General features: G+C 37.8%; 1 protein-coding gene across 7 annotated transcripts in view; it reads right to left on the bottom strand.

Annotated features, from left to right (window-relative positions):
- The window catches only part of LOC105421289 (DNA-directed RNA polymerase III subunit 2), a 33,788-nt gene extending 17,398 nt beyond the window's left edge, over positions 1-16,390 (bottom strand). For 5 of the 7 annotated variants that reach the window (XR_016047097.1, XR_002282296.2, XR_002282297.2 and 2 more), the window contains exons 1-3: positions 15,072-16,390; positions 14,844-14,983; positions 13,374-13,478 (exon numbers count right to left, since the gene is read on the bottom strand). Coding sequence is in view for 1 of the 7 variants with exons in the window: in XM_088855193.1 (XP_088711319.1) it covers positions 13,374-13,421 (48 nt within the window). In the remaining 6 variants the exon portion in view is untranslated. The remainder of the gene's footprint in view (positions 1-13,373; positions 13,479-14,843; positions 14,984-15,071) is intronic. The other 2 variants (XR_016047098.1, XR_016047099.1) reach the window with 2 other exon arrangements.
- Between the last annotated feature and the right edge of the window lie 1,512 nt (positions 16,391-17,902).

Raw genomic sequence — 17,902 nt, forward strand, 5'->3', positions numbered from 1 at the left:
ATAAAGAGGGCATGCAGAGAATTCCAAACAGAAGTGCAGGGTCACTGATGTATGCTATGGTGGGATGAGATCGAAATCTTCATTCGTTATGAGCGTGATCAACAGGACTGGAATGCAATAAAGAGGGTTCTTCGATATTTGATGGGAACTATTGGTCTTGCTCTCACCTATGGAGGAGGCTCAGATATTCAAATATAGGGATATTCAGATGCGGACTGTCAGGGTGATCTAGATGAGATGGAGTCCACATCCGAGTATATCTACTCACTTGCCATTGGAGTTGTTTCCTGGTGCTCAAGGAAACAGGACGTTGCACTTTCAACTATGGAGTCAATACATGGCTTGTTGTCTTGCAGCAAAGGAAGCTGTCTGGTTGAATAAGTTCCTGAATCAACTCATATTCGATGCAGTAAAGGGGCTCTGTGTGAGGATCTTCTGCGATAACTAGACAACAATTTGTGTGGCTAAAGAGCCACAGTTTCATAGGAAATCACGATATATAAAGGCAGACTACTACCACATTAGCAATAAGATCCAAGCAGGAGAAAACGAGGTCATTTATCTCCTAACTAAGGCTATGTTATGAATCCTTTGACAAAGGAATGGTGGAAACTGTGCTTACCAAGCATGTACATGGGATGGGCTTGAGAGAGAGAGAGAGATTATATGGCCTTCAAAGGCCAAATGGGAGATGTTGGGATTTTGTGGCCTTTAAAGGCCTAAAAAGCTTGTAAATAAAATCATTTATAGTAATTTGTGCACTTCAGTAGGAGTGTATTGTAGCTGACTGACCTAGGTTTGTGTGGTTTATGGCCCGAATCATGTCCAAAACCCCTACCCTTAGGCATGTGGCACTATCGTTGAGGGTTTACTGTGGGTCATTCCTTGTTGAGGTCAAAAAGATGCCCAAGGATGTTGTTTGTAGGCCCAAAAAGTTGTGTGGAAGGGTCTGTGAGAACGATGGCTAAATCTTCAATAAAACTTCTGCATGACATGTATATTTGATAGCCGCATTTTAGGAAGCAACCCTATATAGAGGAACACATGTACATGTGCATTTTAGGAAGCAACCCTATATAGCGTCGCCTTGCATTATGTGTGCATCTAACTTGCTCTTAAGGGAGGAACGTATAATCCATATACTTGCACGGTTTATTAGTTAACTTTGATGGGCCAATAATGAGCCCCTACACTTGACTGTGGCTCATGGGTTTCGTTGGGTTAATTTGAGAAGAGAGTAGTGGATCATGGATCCTGACATGGGTGGAGTGTCCTGATATTGGTTTTTTTTTATCCATTTGGTACCTATCCACTTCTAAACTGTATTTTTGTGTCTTGGATTTTTGTGGAACTCCAAAAATATTGTTTTCAACTTAAAATGTGTTACTGTGAATTTTGATAATTTTTCAAAATTTTAAAAACGATTTTAAAATGTGCAAAAGCCCTAAAAGGTATTTTTGGAATTTTTAAAATTACATGGGCATTTTGAAAAATTTATAAAATTTTGTGGGACCCATGTGGAGGAGCTAAGGGCCAGCCTCACACATGGAGGCCCCACTAGAGGGCATCATATGGGGCCCACTAGGGGCAACACGTCCCATAAATTGGGAAGCCCACTTTTATGTGGCACATGTCCTTTCTTTATTAAAATATTCTTTTGGAATATTTTCTTAATAAAATTATTTTGGTTAAAAATATTCTTCCAAGATTACCTTAGTGATTTTTCTTGTTATCTAGAAATCTTAGACCAACTTTGAATTAATTTGAATTCCTAAATATCTCTTTGTGAGAAAATAGGATTTCTGGTTTAATCTAAATTGTCCTAGATAATTCTAGACGATAAGTTTTGACTGGTCAAAGTTCTAGATGGATTAGAAGTAGATATGAGTCAAATCTCAAGGGATAAGGTTCCTAAAAATTCATTCTAGATCATGATGGCTAATTGGATATGAATAGCTCAGATTAAATTTCTCTCACCTCACAAATCTCCTAAATAATTCTAGATCAAGTTGAACTCCTAATTTGGCTGGGACACCCTAGGCCCTAGAGGTTTATAAATAGGGTTCGTCTCCCCCTCATTTTATACATTTGATCTCTCTACCCTTTCTCTCTCCTCCACACCCCTCTCTAAATTTCCCTCTCATCACTCTATCTGGGTTTCTCTCTCTTTCTCTCTTCTTAGGAGGCATGCCTCCCCACATAAGTGTCTAAGGTGACAAGACCAAATCTAGGAGAAAGTAAAAGAGGGTCACGGCCAGCCTAGGCAATTGGGTGTAGGATGTGAGAGTTCAATACGATCTGAAATTTTGAGTGCACCATTGGTCAGGCGATCGGGTGTAGGGTGTGCTAAGCCCCTAGAGGGTTAACCCTAGGCAAAAGTCATTAAGTCTTCCCTTATTTATTTAGTTTTATTTGTTGTTGTTTTTGTCTTATTTTTTACATCCTGAAGGCTCAATATTGTATTCAGTTGAATAAAGTTTATTTGGACGGTACGTTTATAAAAAATCCTATATTGTAGTAGGCTGAATTTATTGTATTAGGCTGAATTTATTGTATTTGTAGCACCTATAAATAGAATTTCCAGCAATTGATAAAAGAAAGAAATACATTTTTCAATTTACAGCCTAGAATTCCACATTGCCACTCCTTTCATGAACAGTTTAGGGTGTCCTGATGTTTAATGCACTAGTATGGTTCTATAGTTAAGGGTTACAGGTTTTTGGGAATTCCCTTGGCCAAAATTTTAAGGGCAGTGTCTGCAAGCTATAATCATAGTTATCGGAATCACCAACTTTGGTACGCAATCCCTTCTAGGATCTCGATTGTAAGGCCCCAAGAATGGACCTTTCAAGGATCACATTTTTTGGAATTTAGTTTCTCAATTCCTTTTCCAAGGAAACGAGTTCCTTTAAGAATGTGTTTGAATTCCCAACATCTATGGGATCTAGTTCCTAAATGATATGGTTCTCGGTCCCAAGAGTCGTGGAATCCGGATTCCATTACATGTCAAAAAGCATAAATATTGAGTATCCTAAGTTCTTAGCTTGCCTACTTAAACATTACAATAACTTTTATGCATTAATGCTTCTTCTTAAGAAGTAAATATTTTATGATAATTTAGAGTTTTACACACTACATAAATAATCCCCCACAATCCTCCATAACGAATGCTTCGTCGTCCCTTTCTGATGGCCAAAATCCATTATTTAATATGCAATGCATAAAAGCAAATTATTTCATGTATATATAGCTTTCAGCTAAAAGATTGCAACACAAGTTTTGGTACTTTACAAGAATCAAACTAAACAAACAATAGAAGCCATAATTTACTAAATGAATCGATTAATTTAATATTAAACAATTAATTATGGATTTAAATTTTCTTATTCATTTAAGGGAAATTTTCTTATTAAAATACGCATATGAGATGGATTGTTTGGTATTTACACAATTGCAACTATTCCAACCCATCATCATGTGTATTTTTATGGGTATTTTGAAATAAAATTAAACAATATGGGTAAAAATTTTAAATAGTTTGTATCTCATGAATATTTTGATTAATTTACTTTATTAAAAAAAAAGTTCAAGATTATATATTATTAATTCAAGAACCTTGGCAATTGCGATGAAGGCCTTGTTTTTCAATTAATTGGAGCGCGCTCCTATAAAATTTAGCACGCACTCCATAATATGTTTGATCATTTTTCGTATTGTGCTCCCCGGTCAAGGAACTCCTAAACAATGCTCACGAACTGAGAGGTGGACTATGTGACCGGGCAAGTCAATACCAATTAAATTTTTTTTACTCTCTTATACGCATTGCCTCCCGGATCACATACAAGTGTCCAAAATATAATTTTGACTCAATGAAATAGCCAAGACCTCTCACTTGCATGCCATTAAAAGAAAATTATATTCATGATGAAAAACTGAAAATTACATAAGAAAAAAATAGAAGCACGGAATATGAAACAACGCGTATCTTGCCTCAGGTTACCCCCAAGGACTTCGTACACCCAAAACCGAGTCTCCTCCACTGATGGCGCACAAGATCTTGATTCAAGAACATACCTCACAATTAGGGAAGCCTAGGTAAAAAACCCTTAGACAGCATCACATGGGATTTCCCTGACCAAGGCTCAAGACATGAGCATGAGGCAAGGACCTAGGGCTAGGGCTTGCTTGGCTTGGGCGTGCCATCCCTTAGGTTAACTTTTCCTAAACCCTAATTTTGGATGAGAGAAAGAAGAGAGAGAAGGTTAGAGTGGGACGTGCCCCCTTTGGTTGCTTTGAGAGAGAGAGAGGTAGAGAGATGAGAAATAGAACCCCCATAGCTAGTCTATATAGCCAAGAGGCTAGGGTTTCTAGGGTTAGGGTTTTGCTATCATTATAAGATTTAATCTTGACCTTTGATCTTGGAGACCTATGGGGTGAAGAGATCTCAACCATTCAATCTTTAGATCAACCATCATGATTAGAGGAATGATGTGGAACCTTATCCCTTAGTTTTCATAAATCCATTTTGTGTAGAGAAAGTATTTAATTTATACTTATTTGATATCTTACAGTTTCCTATCTAGTTTCAATTCAAATCTCTATACCTTAAGTTTCCGAAACTCGAGAACCAGAACCACAAACCCTTAGGAGAAGCAACTGAATTAGAAGACCACCTGAGTTCTTCACCTATCTAGGGGAACATGATGAAAGAGTTGGGGAAGAACCTGACGATGAGCCTTCAACCTATAAAGAAGCCTTATCCAGTCCTGAAAGAACCTCATGAGAAAAGGCCATGAATGAAGAATACCTCTTCATTATCCAAAACGAGGTTTGGGAATTAGTGCCTCTATCTTATGACCGAAAGTCTATAGGATGCAAGTGGGTGTTCAGAAAAAAATTGAATTCTACAAGAAAACTGGAGAAATACAAAGCCAGACTTATAGTCAAAGGGTTCACCCAAAAGGAAGGTATAGACTACAATGAAACTTTTTCTGCAATTGTTAAATTTCGTTCCATTAGAATCTTGTATGTCATAGCTGTCCATTTTGACTTAGAGCTCCACCAAATGGTTGTCAAAACTTTGAATGGGGAGCTTGAGAAGGAAATTTACAAGCAACAACCTGAGGCCTTCATAGAAAAAAGAAAGAGGACTTGGTATGCAGACTTAGAAAATCCTTTTATGGCCTTAAGCAGGCTTCGCAATAATGGTACATAAAATTCCAAGAGACCTTGTCTAGAGGAGGATTTGTCTCAAGCCAAGAGGATTACTGCATTTATGTCAAGGCAAGTAGGAGTGATGTGACTTTTATCTCAATATGTGGACGATAAGTTGATTGTCAGCAGCTCGATGGCTCTAATTAGGGAGACTCAGGATTTCCTTTCGCAACAGTTCGATATGGACTTAGGGGAAGCATCATATGTATTGGGCATAAAGATAACAAGAAATAAACAAAATTGGACCATTCAACTTTCCCAAGCCACCTATTGCAAAAGGGTGATGGAAAAGTTTGAGATGGACAAATGTATGCCCATATCTACCCTTATAAATAAGAAGACCAAATTATGCCTGCAAATGTGCCCGACTAAAGAGTATGAGAAGAAAGCCATGGAAAGAATGCCCTAATGCAGCACAGTAGGGTCACTCATGTATGCAGTGTCAGGTACGAGACCCAACTTGTCATTTCCCACGAGAGTGATTAGTCGCTTCCAATGCAATCCTGGATTGGAACATTGGAAGGCAGTTAAGAGAGAACTCAGATATTTGAGAGGGACTACGGATTATGCACTCACATATGGTGGGGGAATGGACATAGTCATACAGGGGGTACTCAGATGCAGACTATCAAGAAGACCCTGATGATGTCAAGTCGACATCTGCGTATGTCTTCATGCTAGCTGGCGGGGCGGTTTCTCGGATGTCCAAGAAACAAGATGTGGTGGCACTATCCACTATGGAATCTGAGTACGCAGCGTGTTGTCAAGCAGCCAAGGATGTTACATGGATAAAGAAGTTTCTCAATCAGCTTATGTTTGAGCCTGTAAGATGCCCGTGTGTGAGAATCTTCTATCACAACCAATCAGCAATATGTGTATCTAAAAAGCCACGCTTCCACAAGAAGTCCAAGCACATCAAGCCGGCATATTATTATGCTCGAAACAAGGTCCAACTTGGAGAGATAGAGATTGCACATCTCCCCACAGAGGCAATGATTGCCAGACCCTTTAACTAAGGCGTTAGTGGCGGGTTCGCCAAACATGTACATGGGATGGAGCTGAGAGAAAGTGAGGAAGAGATATTGTTGGCCTTCAAAGGCCAAGTGGAAGATGTTGGGTTTTTGTGCCCATTTAAAGGCCTTATGAGAGCATGTATTGAAAATATATAATGAATTATTAACTCCATTGGGAGTGTGGTCCAGCTTGGAATGTAGGGCATTGATAATGCCTAAGACTCACATGAGTTTTGACTGGCTATGACTCAAGTTGATATCCAAAACTTGTAGTTCTGGGCATCGTGTAAGCACAACCGATAAGGGCTTCGATGTGGGGCTATCCCTAGATGAGGTCGGAGATGTTCCCAGAATAGTTAGCCAAGGGATATGGATTTGATCCCTGTGTGTGATGAATTGCTTGAGAGGACAAGGGCCTAAATCCTCACTATTATCATCACATGACATGTACACTAGATAGCCGTCCAGGAAGCGACTTATTGGATAAGGGTATGTTGATGTGTACATATGCGAAAGAGATGACTCCTTGCAACACTGGACTGTGTTGGAAGGACCCATGGAGCATACTGCTAAAATAGGCCCTGGACTTGTCCTCAAAGAGGGACCTATAATCCATGATCTAGGATCGTATCTTCTCTACTTATTGACTAATTTTGATTCATGAACCCCTATGATGGGCTGTGGGTCATGGGATCGGTTGGGTCAATTTGAGAAGGTGCAGTGAGATGCGATCTCTAGAGAGGAAGGAGTCCTCAATATATTTGTCGTAATCCTAACTCTATGGATCTATTCCCATCAAATCTCCTTTGATATGTTTAAATAAGTTTTAATTATTTTATAGATAATTGAAATGAATGTTTAAACCTCTTTGGGTATTTTATTTCATTAAAAAATGATTTTTATAAAAAGAAAAAATCAATTTTCTGGATTTATTTTAATCAGAGAGAAAAATAAAACATTTGGATGTTTTGTAAAAAAAAATTAATATCTAAAAATTAATATTAATATATTGGGGGCCCAATGGGGTTCAATGGGCTCACCAATGTGTGGGGCATGGGGCCCACATGGACACCACATGGGTGGTGCGCCGCACCCCATGCAAACTTTCCTTATTGTTTCATGTGTCTTCTAAGACATGCGATGATTTGAAGTTTTGGAAACTTAAGATGTAGAGATTTGAATTAAAACTAAATAGGAAAGTGTACGATATCAAATAAGTATAAATTAAATACTTTCTCTACAAAATATTTGATGGGAATGGAGTTTTAAAAATTGAGGGATAAGGTTCCACATCATTCCTTTAATCATGATGGCTGATCTTAGGAATGAATGGTTGATATCTCTTCACCCCATAGGTCTCCAAGAACAAAGGTCAAGATTAAACCTCATAATGATGGCAAAACCCTAACCCTAGAAACCCTAGCCTCTTGTCTATATATACTAGCTATGGGGGTTCTATTTCTCAACTCTCTACCTCTCTCTCTCAAAGCAACCAAAGGAGGCACGCCCCACTCTAGCCTTCTCTCTCTTCTTTCTCTCATCCAAAATTAGGGTTTAGGAAAAAAGTTAACCCTAAGGGGTGGCACTACTAAGCCACACAAGCCCTAGCCTAGGTCCTTGCCTCATGCTCATGTGTTGAGCCTTGGTCAAGGAAATCCCATGTGATGCTCTCTAAGGGTGTTTTGCCTAGGCTTCCCTAATTGTGAGGTGTGTTCTTGAATCGAGATCCCGTGCGCCATAGGTAGAGGAGACCCAGTTTAGGGTGTATGAAGTCATTGGGAGTAACCTGAGACTATTGTCTATGCGGCCTTTCAAGGCCTTAAAGCCAAGAGTCTTTCATTAAGTGGGAGTTAGAGAGAGACTGAATCTGGATGCTTGACGCACTGGGGCCCAAATTCATATACCCCGAGTATTTGAGACATTGAGAGCATGCGTTTTGAAAGTGTGGATTCTCGGGGAGGTGTGAAGGTCACCTCCTAATCAGGACTATATTGATTAGAATGCCCTATAATTGATGTGATAAGCCAAGCCTTGGAGAATCCAATCGAGTTAATAGAATCGAGTATTTAAAAGAGTATTCGCCCTGTATGGAGTAGTCGGCTCATGAGACGTGAGCCCGTATCCTGACACGAGACCGTTCCATGGCATGTGCACCTATAGTCGTATGGGGAAGCCACTCTTCTGTAGTATTATCCGACTTAGAAGAGCTAGTGCACATGTGCTTTGATAGGATCACTGTATTTGAGTAGGAATATGTCCCACCGGGATGTACCAGTAAACCACTGAACCCCCGGTGACGGGAAGCTCTGGCTCAGCGACTTTGATGTGACCAATTATGTGTCTCTACCACAGACTGTGGAGCATAAGTCCGTTGGGTCGACTTGAGACACCAATGGAACGTCATTAGGGTTACCTAATGGAAGACTCCGACTAATGTTATAAGTCCAGAAATCTCATTTACCTTAGGTCCAAATTAATCTAAAATTGATAAGAAAAGATTCTATATTGATGAGAAAATATGTAATAATATTGAAAAATCATTTGGAGAATTTTTGAGTTTTTTGAGAATTTTTCAAAAATTTAAAAACACCTACAATTGTTTGGCCAAAATGACAATCGAGGAAGAACCATGGGGATGCCACGTGGGTCCCAAGTGGCCATAAGGATGCCACGTGGCACCCCCACACCCCCTTGGGTGCTAACATCATGATGACGTGATGTCCATGCGTGGGGGCCATTGATGTCTTTTGTTATTTAGTTATATTATGTTTATTTAAAACATTATGTTTTATAATGTTGTGACTTAAGTGAGTTATTTTGTCACACGGTGTTTTGTTCACACATGTGGTTTATTTGACATCTGCGAAGTTATGAGATTTTGATAATTAATTTAATTTAATATTATTATCCACATATGATTTTGTGGCATGTGGGTATATCTTATATGGCACCACCTTAGAAGCTTGACCCATGTGAAACTTTAGTGTTGTTGAAATCCTATTGGTGGTACCATAAAATACTTTATCCACATGTGTGGATGTCCCATATCACCTTTATGTCCATGTCCTTGTCTTTTATTGACTCTCACAAATTATTCAAAAACCATGAGCATAAGTGTAAACATGAATTTGGACTTAATGGGAAACAATACATGGAGTTAAAGGCTTTAAAGTAAAATGACTATAAACTTAGGTTTTAAGGAGTGAAGGGTGTCAAAAGCTCATCCATTGATCTCTATGATAAGATATGGATGAGTGGCTTGGATAAAAACCTCTCATGTGCCATTGATCTATGGCATCAAGGATCAAGATCAAATCCACTTTTATGATCTAAGTATAAAAGTAACTTATGGGATCAATTATAACCCTAACTTGTGTATTCACTTCAAAGAGAGAGAGAGAGCCCCAGCCCCCTTGATAAAAAAGTGGTCACCCATGAGGCTATCTTCTTCCTTGAGCTTTCATTTGAAACCCTTCCATGGAGTAGTCCCTCATTTGTGTGATCAAACCCATAGTATTGCTTCACTAAGGTATTGATTTTTCTTTTTATATTTTAATTCCTATCTTATTTTCATTATCAAAGCTTGATGTAATTCTTAATTTACAGTAACTTTCTTCATTTTTGGTCATGAAAACTTGATATTTGAAGAGTCCCAAAGCAATAGTGTAGTCCATACACATGGTATGTGTAGACTAGCTTGCTTACTCCATGATCTTGAGTAGTTTCACTTGATTTTCTCGATCTTATTTTTTTGAAATTTTACTGAGAATATACAACTGATGAGATGTTTATTTCATCATATTTGAAAATATGAAATAATCCCTTGAGTTCTTTTTTGAATGTTGAAAAGTTCGTGTAGTCCCTTATGGACCACATGGTGTAATTTCACCATAACTTCCTTATTTTGTGTAGTATCTCTCTCAAACTTTGAAGGGCTGTTTTGATACATGTCTCTATCATGATTTGATCCCTATTAAGTGAAATAAAAGTGATAATTTGCTTCCCATTGGATTAATCTCATTGAGTTATTATTATCACTCGTGCCTTAGGCAATGGGATAAAATTAAGTCCTCAAAAGGTCATTTCATAGCTCGGGCACAAGGGTTTCGAACCATGGCTTCCCTCATGTATGTTTGCATGTTAATTTAATGCATTTACAATTATTAAGTGATCCATAATTGGTTAAATTGAGTCAGATTGTTCTTTAATCTTGTGGTATAAGCTTTAATTTATTACTTATGTAAATTAAAATCTCATTGGATTATTATGATCAAGTATATGATATATATAAGACATTGTGATATACGATGAGGATGAAGGATGAAAATGGAATTATCATATAATTTTGATATAATGAGGAATCGCGAGTACAAGTCATGTAATATGTTGTAGAGATGTACATTGCAAGTATTTGGATATTGTATTGAGTTTAGTTGTATTTTTTATTAAGGGATTTGTAAAGGACCTATTAGGGTTGAATTTTTATTATTCAAATGTGTATAAACCATGTTTGTAAGTTGAAATACATGTATTATGATTTTGTATTGAGATATTCATGCTTTTAAACTGAGTTTTAATACAATGAATTTTTTTTAAAAGATTGTATTACTAGTCCATTGGTCTTATACCACCAACAGAGACAAGGTACACGTTGTTTCATATTCCGTGCTCATGTTGCTTCTATTGCTTTCTTATGTCATTTTCAGTTCTACATGATGAATGTAATTTTCTTTTAATGGCATACAAGTGAGAGGTCTTGGCTATTTCATTGAGTCATAGCCAGTCAAAACTCATGTGAGTCTAAGGCATTATCAATGCCCTACAGTCCAAGCTGGACCACACTCCCACTGGAGTCAATAATTCACTATATATTTTCAGTACATGCTCTCATAAGGCCTTTAAATGGCCACAAAAACCCAACACAAACTTTAGATCATAATCAGAGGATCTTGCTCCCCAATATTATAAAACTAGGTCTCATCTAATTGAGGAACTCGATCCCTAATACACATGGATCGTGTTCCTTAAATTTGAGGTTGTACGGAAATCGATTCCCAAAATAGGGATCTTTCGAGTAGCCTTGATCTATCGATCCCGCCCCTAATCATGAAACTACTCCCGATCCTGTCCATCCCCAACAACTATGGCTATAATATTATTTTAATAAAGTTTGTTTTAATCACTTGGAGATGGTTTCTATTCCATCTTCCATTGTGATACTGATTCCTCAACCACATAATGTATGGTGCCAATTCATACTATGGCCTAGAAATTTTCAATAACAACAATATACTCCACACCATTCATCCATCTCTCTATCTACCCATGCCATCACAAATCAAAGCCCTAGCAATTCATGCATGCCACCCTTCTTCCATCTTCTCCCAAACCACAGCCCTATACGCAATAAGCTGTAACCAAACCACACCCATCCCCTCCTACAACCTTAGTTTTCCCTAAACCTTATCCACATCAAATCCATCCCATCTTAAACAAGAGTTCCATCAAACCCATGCATAACCCCAACTCTAACCCTCGTTTTTCCCAAGCCCTCATCACTGAAACTACAACTCACTCATGTGGAGCTATCCAAACAGTCCTCTATCAGTTTTGATGAAGACCCTATCGACATAAATCCATCAGCCCATATTAAACATTTAAATGAAACATATGTGTAACCTTTGAACCGTAACCTTGATTTCATAAACTCTAGTCACTGAAACCTGAAGCCTACTTGTGTGGTGTCACTTGTGGTCCTACATCACTGTGAAGCATTAGATATAATACCTAAGCAAGCACTAGGCGCCTAGGTCAATCTAGGCAATTCTGCTCCATAAAGATCAAATCTGGAGAGAAGAATAGATCACATACATATCAAAATATAAGATTCATCCATCGTATATAATGATATAAAGACTTATTAGAAATCCAACAAAAGTTGCCAATAAATGACTTTTGCACAGCAAAGTGAATTCCTGAAGCAGGCAGTACATTTAATTGCTCTTGCTTAGACAGCTCCCAAATCATGTTTCAGGCAATAAAAAAGCATAGTCAACTGTTAAAGGTCATATTTATCATAAGCTTGAATCGTACTATAAGATGCAGCATATGACAAAAAGAAATGTTTTAACACATATAGCAAACAACGTGAAATAAGAGGTTCCAAACTCATATTTTAAACTCAGTGCCATTTGGCATCTTCAGGACCCATGGATGCCAAACTGCTTAGCGCCATCTAGCAAGTTAGACTATTATGCATAAGCATTTATGGTTACAAATTGAATGCTTTAGCTTCTGCAATAACTTGTTCTAGCTTTATCAGCCAATCTGTTAAGGGGATGCCCCAATCATTGCAAGAATTTCAGGATAGTTTTGATTTAATATAACTTGTGAACCGACCAAAAAGTTTAAAATAAGGTAAGAAAGAAAAGGAAAAAGAGGATGCATCATTGATGGTTTTGGAAGTTCCTGAAGCAAAGATTCTAAACACAAATTATGTCAAGTCCATTTAGGACAACAATGAGTATGTTAAATCTCCTAAAAAGTCTGTCGTAACATATTGTTTCGGCCAGCTACATTGATCAGGTTCATCAAATTAGAGATACATTTCGTATATGATCAAACTTAAAGTACTTCGTAGGGTAATATTTTGCTGAACTATGTACATTGAAGAGAACTTGTTCTCATGACAATCAAAGAGACCTTGTTCTGATAATACTACAAAATCAAATAATATCTCCTAGCATAGCTTAGACAGCATTTCTAAATTTTTTCTGAGCTGTCATAACTTTACAAACTAAGTTAATATGCTATTCCATAAAATGAATAAATGGATTTGCTGCATTTCATGGACTTTCTTTGCTATATCTGCATTGCATAGACCACGTAAACTAATTCAAGCAATTTGATTGAGATGATATTTCAAACAAGCATTTGCCCGTGCTTCTCAAGAAGAGCCAGCCAGCACGGCCACAATATTGTAACTATGTTACTCATATGTATATTCTCAATAAAATATGTTGATGCACGCTAATGCTTCCCCGAGAAAACATCAACACAAATATCATCATGAAAAGGATACAAGAGCATATTCTCACAAACCTAATCAAGCACTGATATGTGAGCATGAAGAGGCCTATTACATACCTGAAAACGAGGATCGGGAACAAAATCAGCATTCCCTGTTGGTAGCATCCTAGGCCTGATCTGTCAGAGGTTTTATTGCTGTACTTTTGACTAAGAACAGTAGTTCTGTTTCACAAAATTGTTGCATTAGCCGTTACAATTATAGAGTTGCAACAAACAGTCAATACACCATAATCTCTCTCTGTAAAAGAAATACACCACAGTAACTTCACTTACTCAAAATGAATGTTTTTGTGCTTGGAAGTATTTCTTTTCTTTGTACGAGAAGCTCATATTTGTAGTTATCTTTCAACAATAATGTACACATAACATAAAAGTAGAAATACTGGCCAATAGAAATTCAGTAACAAAGAAACAGGGGGATTTCATTGAGGGCAAGGGTAAATATGTCACCGAGTATAATGAATGGGATAATATTATCTTGTATCATGATAGCATGAGGATTTGAAGATGGGGAAATCGGAGCCTATAAAAGATAATCTACAAAGAAGTTAAGAAAATAAAAAACACCTAGATAAGCTGTTCAATGAAACGATCATTGAACATATACTTAAGACTCTAACATTCTATCCTACATCACATACTGCACTTAATTACTTATGCCACTAATGACAAATTTTGACACAGACATCAGAAAGGTAATTTTAATTAGTTCTACAGGTCAAACAGACCATTCTAAACTTCGTCCTAACCATAGCAAAAGACAGCATTAATCTGCACTTTCCCAGCTTTGGCATGTGCAAGCCTTCAGGGATCCATAGTTTTCCATGAGATAGACATCATCTACCATACGCATTACCATAATCATTTTTCTGTGCATGCTTGCCAGGTTGTTCACCTACCATCAATGAAAAAATTTATAATGTCTTTCTATTTTCACTTCCGATTTCCAATCTGCGTTCCTGACTTGGCATTATTGTAAAGCTGGATTTCACAGAGAAATGAAAATCCCAATACATGTCAAATTTGCAGCGGCAGGTATGGACGATCATGGTCACAAGAACATGATCACAGCCTACAAATGACATTAGTAGCAGTTTCCGGGGAATCACAGTCATTTATATTTTAGGTGAAGAAATACAAGAACAAGAAGTCACAGGTCGGGTGCTCTCAAGCATTTTTTTCCAAACATTTAAAAACCACGGATCTGCAAAGAATGCACAGAAGCATTTCTAAATAAGTAGCTTTCTTAATACGATGGAAACATTGTCCGAGGGAACAATAACTTTCTCGTTTGCTACATATACCATGGTTATGATACAGATTACAGAACCAACAGATAAAACTGGAAAGCATGACATATTCATGATAAGCTATTTCAAAAATTAAACATTTTGACACAGGTCTAGTGCTCGTATCTATAGTAAATATCAATAAGAGCTAACTCCGTCCTCTGAAAATCAATTGGTGATATTGATGAACCTTCAAATATTGATATATGCAATAATTCTTAAATTGGTAAGTGCATACTTTTTCATCACAATACAACAACCAAAACCACGATCTAGTGAAGCCTTATTCATGACAATTGCATCTTCAATTTCATAGCCACTGTAGCTCATCACAGCAACCGTTGCATTTTGCCCTGCCCCAAGCTTGTCATAGTGGATCTGAAAAACAAATGTGACTGAAGAGTCTTAGCAACTATATAATGATGACAAAAACCATTACATAAGCATGAATTCCTAGCTTCATCACCAGCTCAATTGTTTTTGTTGACAGAAGTGGTCGCTGAGGATAGACCAAGAGGTACAGTAAGGTGTCGATCCGACATAGCTGCAACAAATTGTACATGAAAGAAATTTCCTAGATGCAGAAGAATAAAACACAATTCACTGACCACAGTTAATGCCATAATGTTGTCGCATTTAATACCCACAAACACTATAACATGAACTCAAGTAAAATGAAGACCAACAACCAGAGGAAATAAGCTGGTCCTATATTATGGAATGCTTAAACATGAACAAGAACTGACATATTTCTTTTCACCTTCCAAGAGAAGAGTATCTGAACAACAAATTAAGCAATAGTATCGAACTGCCAAACCAGTTAACAATAGGGAATTGGTTTATGACCACCCCTTTCATCCCTTTAATCAACAAATATATAGAGCAGGAAGTAAATGGCTGGCACAGCTAGTACCTACATTACAAAAACGACTGATCCATGTGTCTAGCTACAACACAATACTGAAATTTTCTTGTAGAAAAGAGTATAAACAATAAATATCTGACACTCAAGCATAATTAATCACCAAAACCTGCATAAGAAAAAAGGAAAACAGGCATATGCAATGGACAGGTTAGAAACACAGAGGTATCTATTAAAAGATAGCGTTGTTTGTGAATTGGTGTATTTCTGTCATTTTTAAATATTTTAGGATATTTATTTTCATTGAGGGTATTTTTATCCTTTATAAATCCTAAATAAACATTATAAATAAAGATATTAGCGGGGCATGGGCGACTGAATCTCGTATCACTCACTCCTCTCTTCTGTTTCATCTTTTCTTCTTGCCTTCTTTTCCTCTTCTTTTTCCTCTCTCTAGTTTTGGCACTTTTTACTATTCATGGTACTGTTCATGAGAGTGTTTGATGATACGGCTCATGACACTATTCACAGTATTGTTCACATGGTATCAGAGAGCCGATCTGCTTATGGTCTTTTTCGTTCTTCTTTAAGAATAGCTACTTTTTTATAATAAAAAAAGAGAGGAAAATCCTAATTCTGTTAGTGTCGATTTAGTCAAGAAATACTCATTTCTGTGTTTGTGAGGCCAATATGGTGGCCTCTGTGTGCTGTGCATATTCGTGCCACCGAAAGGTTCCTCTCTTGGATGTGAAAAGCCGAGAGAAACAAGATGTGAAATGCTGCAAAGTGTGTTGCAGAAGTTGTGAGTGACTAGTTTTTGGGGTTTCATAGTGAGTAATAGTGGAAAGAGCTTTGTGCATCAGCTTTTAAACATATACGTGTTCTCCCTATAGTTGATTGAGAATTTATTGTATATGCTAACTGTTTTTTTGTTCTCCCTATAGGTGATTGACATATACTTTCATACATTGCTTATTTGAGATTGTTTTGCTCTTATGGCCGAGGAAACTACACCTGGAATTCCTACTCAGTGATATAATAGGAATTCCAGCAATCTTTGAACGATTAAATGGGTCCAATCCATAAAGGTTTTTCTAAGCGCAAGAGGTAAAGTGAAATTTTTAACTAAGGATGACCCAAAAGAATCGGAAAATGGGTATGATGAGTGGCTTAAGGAGAACTATCACATTATGATATGGTTATGAAATAGTATGGAACGCCGTGTGAGAGTTGATGTTATGTTCATGATACTGCTAAGGAAGTGTGGGAAGCTGTAAAGGAAATGTATTCCTTTGATAAAACTATTTCTCAGATTTATCAACTTTATGAGAGTATATGTCTTGTACAGCAAGGAGATAAAAGCTTTAATTGTTATTATAATTCTCTTCGATGCATGTGAGAAGAGTTCAATATTTATCAACTTCTAACTAATGATATGGAACTTCTTAAAAAAGCAAGGAGAGGAAGTTAAGAGTTGCAAAGCTCCTATCTGACATTAATTCTGAATATCATGCTGTTCGGGGCAGATCTTGGCTAGTAGTGAACTTCCCTCTCTCAATAATGCATACTCTCGCCTTCAATGGGTAACTACATCTTCTTCTTCATCGGCTACTAGCTTGGTGATGGGTCTACTTTAACCTCCTCCATGGGTAAGGTGATGTTGAGGCCGTGGTCGTGAAAATAAAGGGTGTGGTCGTGAAAATGAAAGGTGTGGTCGGGATTCACGGGGAGGTCGTGGTATAGGTCGAGGCAGCAGGAAGTGCAACCATTGTGGGCAACCAAAGCACACTACTAAAAAGTGTTCGGATAAGTTTGTTAAGCCTGTTTGGGCTAACCAGGTGTCTTATGTTTCTGAAGGTGATAGTGTGCACCCTGTTGGCTCCAACAATCAAGACCATACTCTACATTCCACTAGTGACTCAATGCTGCTCTCATGAGAATATTGCAATAAGTTAATCAAGAACAGCCAATAGCCATCTACTCATCCCTCCTCTACCACTGCTAGTTCGGCTATACAAGTACTTCTGCATTCCTTGCATCGCAGTAGGTGGTTCTCGCCAGTATGACATCACAAGATCTGTTGTGGCTGACCTCACCATGCTCCGCGAGTATAAATACATCTTGCGTGTGTCGCACGTGTGAATACAGCTACTCTACATTCCACTAGTGACTCAATGCTGCTCTCATGAGAATATTGCAATAAGTTAATCAAGAACAGCCAATAGCCATCTACTCATCCCTCCTCTACGACTGCTAGTTCGGCTATACAAGTACTTCTGCATTCCTTGCATCGCAGTAGGCGGTTCTCGCCAGTATGACATCACAAGATCTGTTGTGGCTGACCTCACCATGCTCCGCGAGTGTAAATACATCTTGCGTGTGTCGCACGTGTGAATACAGCTCGCGTGCGTCGCACGTGTGCAAAAATCTTATGT

The sequence above is a fragment of the Amborella trichopoda genome, chromosome 13 (genome assembly GCF_054954075.1).
Source record: "Amborella trichopoda isolate Santa Cruz 75 chromosome 13, AtrichopodaSantaCruz75HAP2 v2.0, whole genome shotgun sequence".
Lineage (NCBI taxonomy): Eukaryota > Viridiplantae > Streptophyta > Magnoliopsida > Amborellales > Amborellaceae > Amborella > Amborella trichopoda.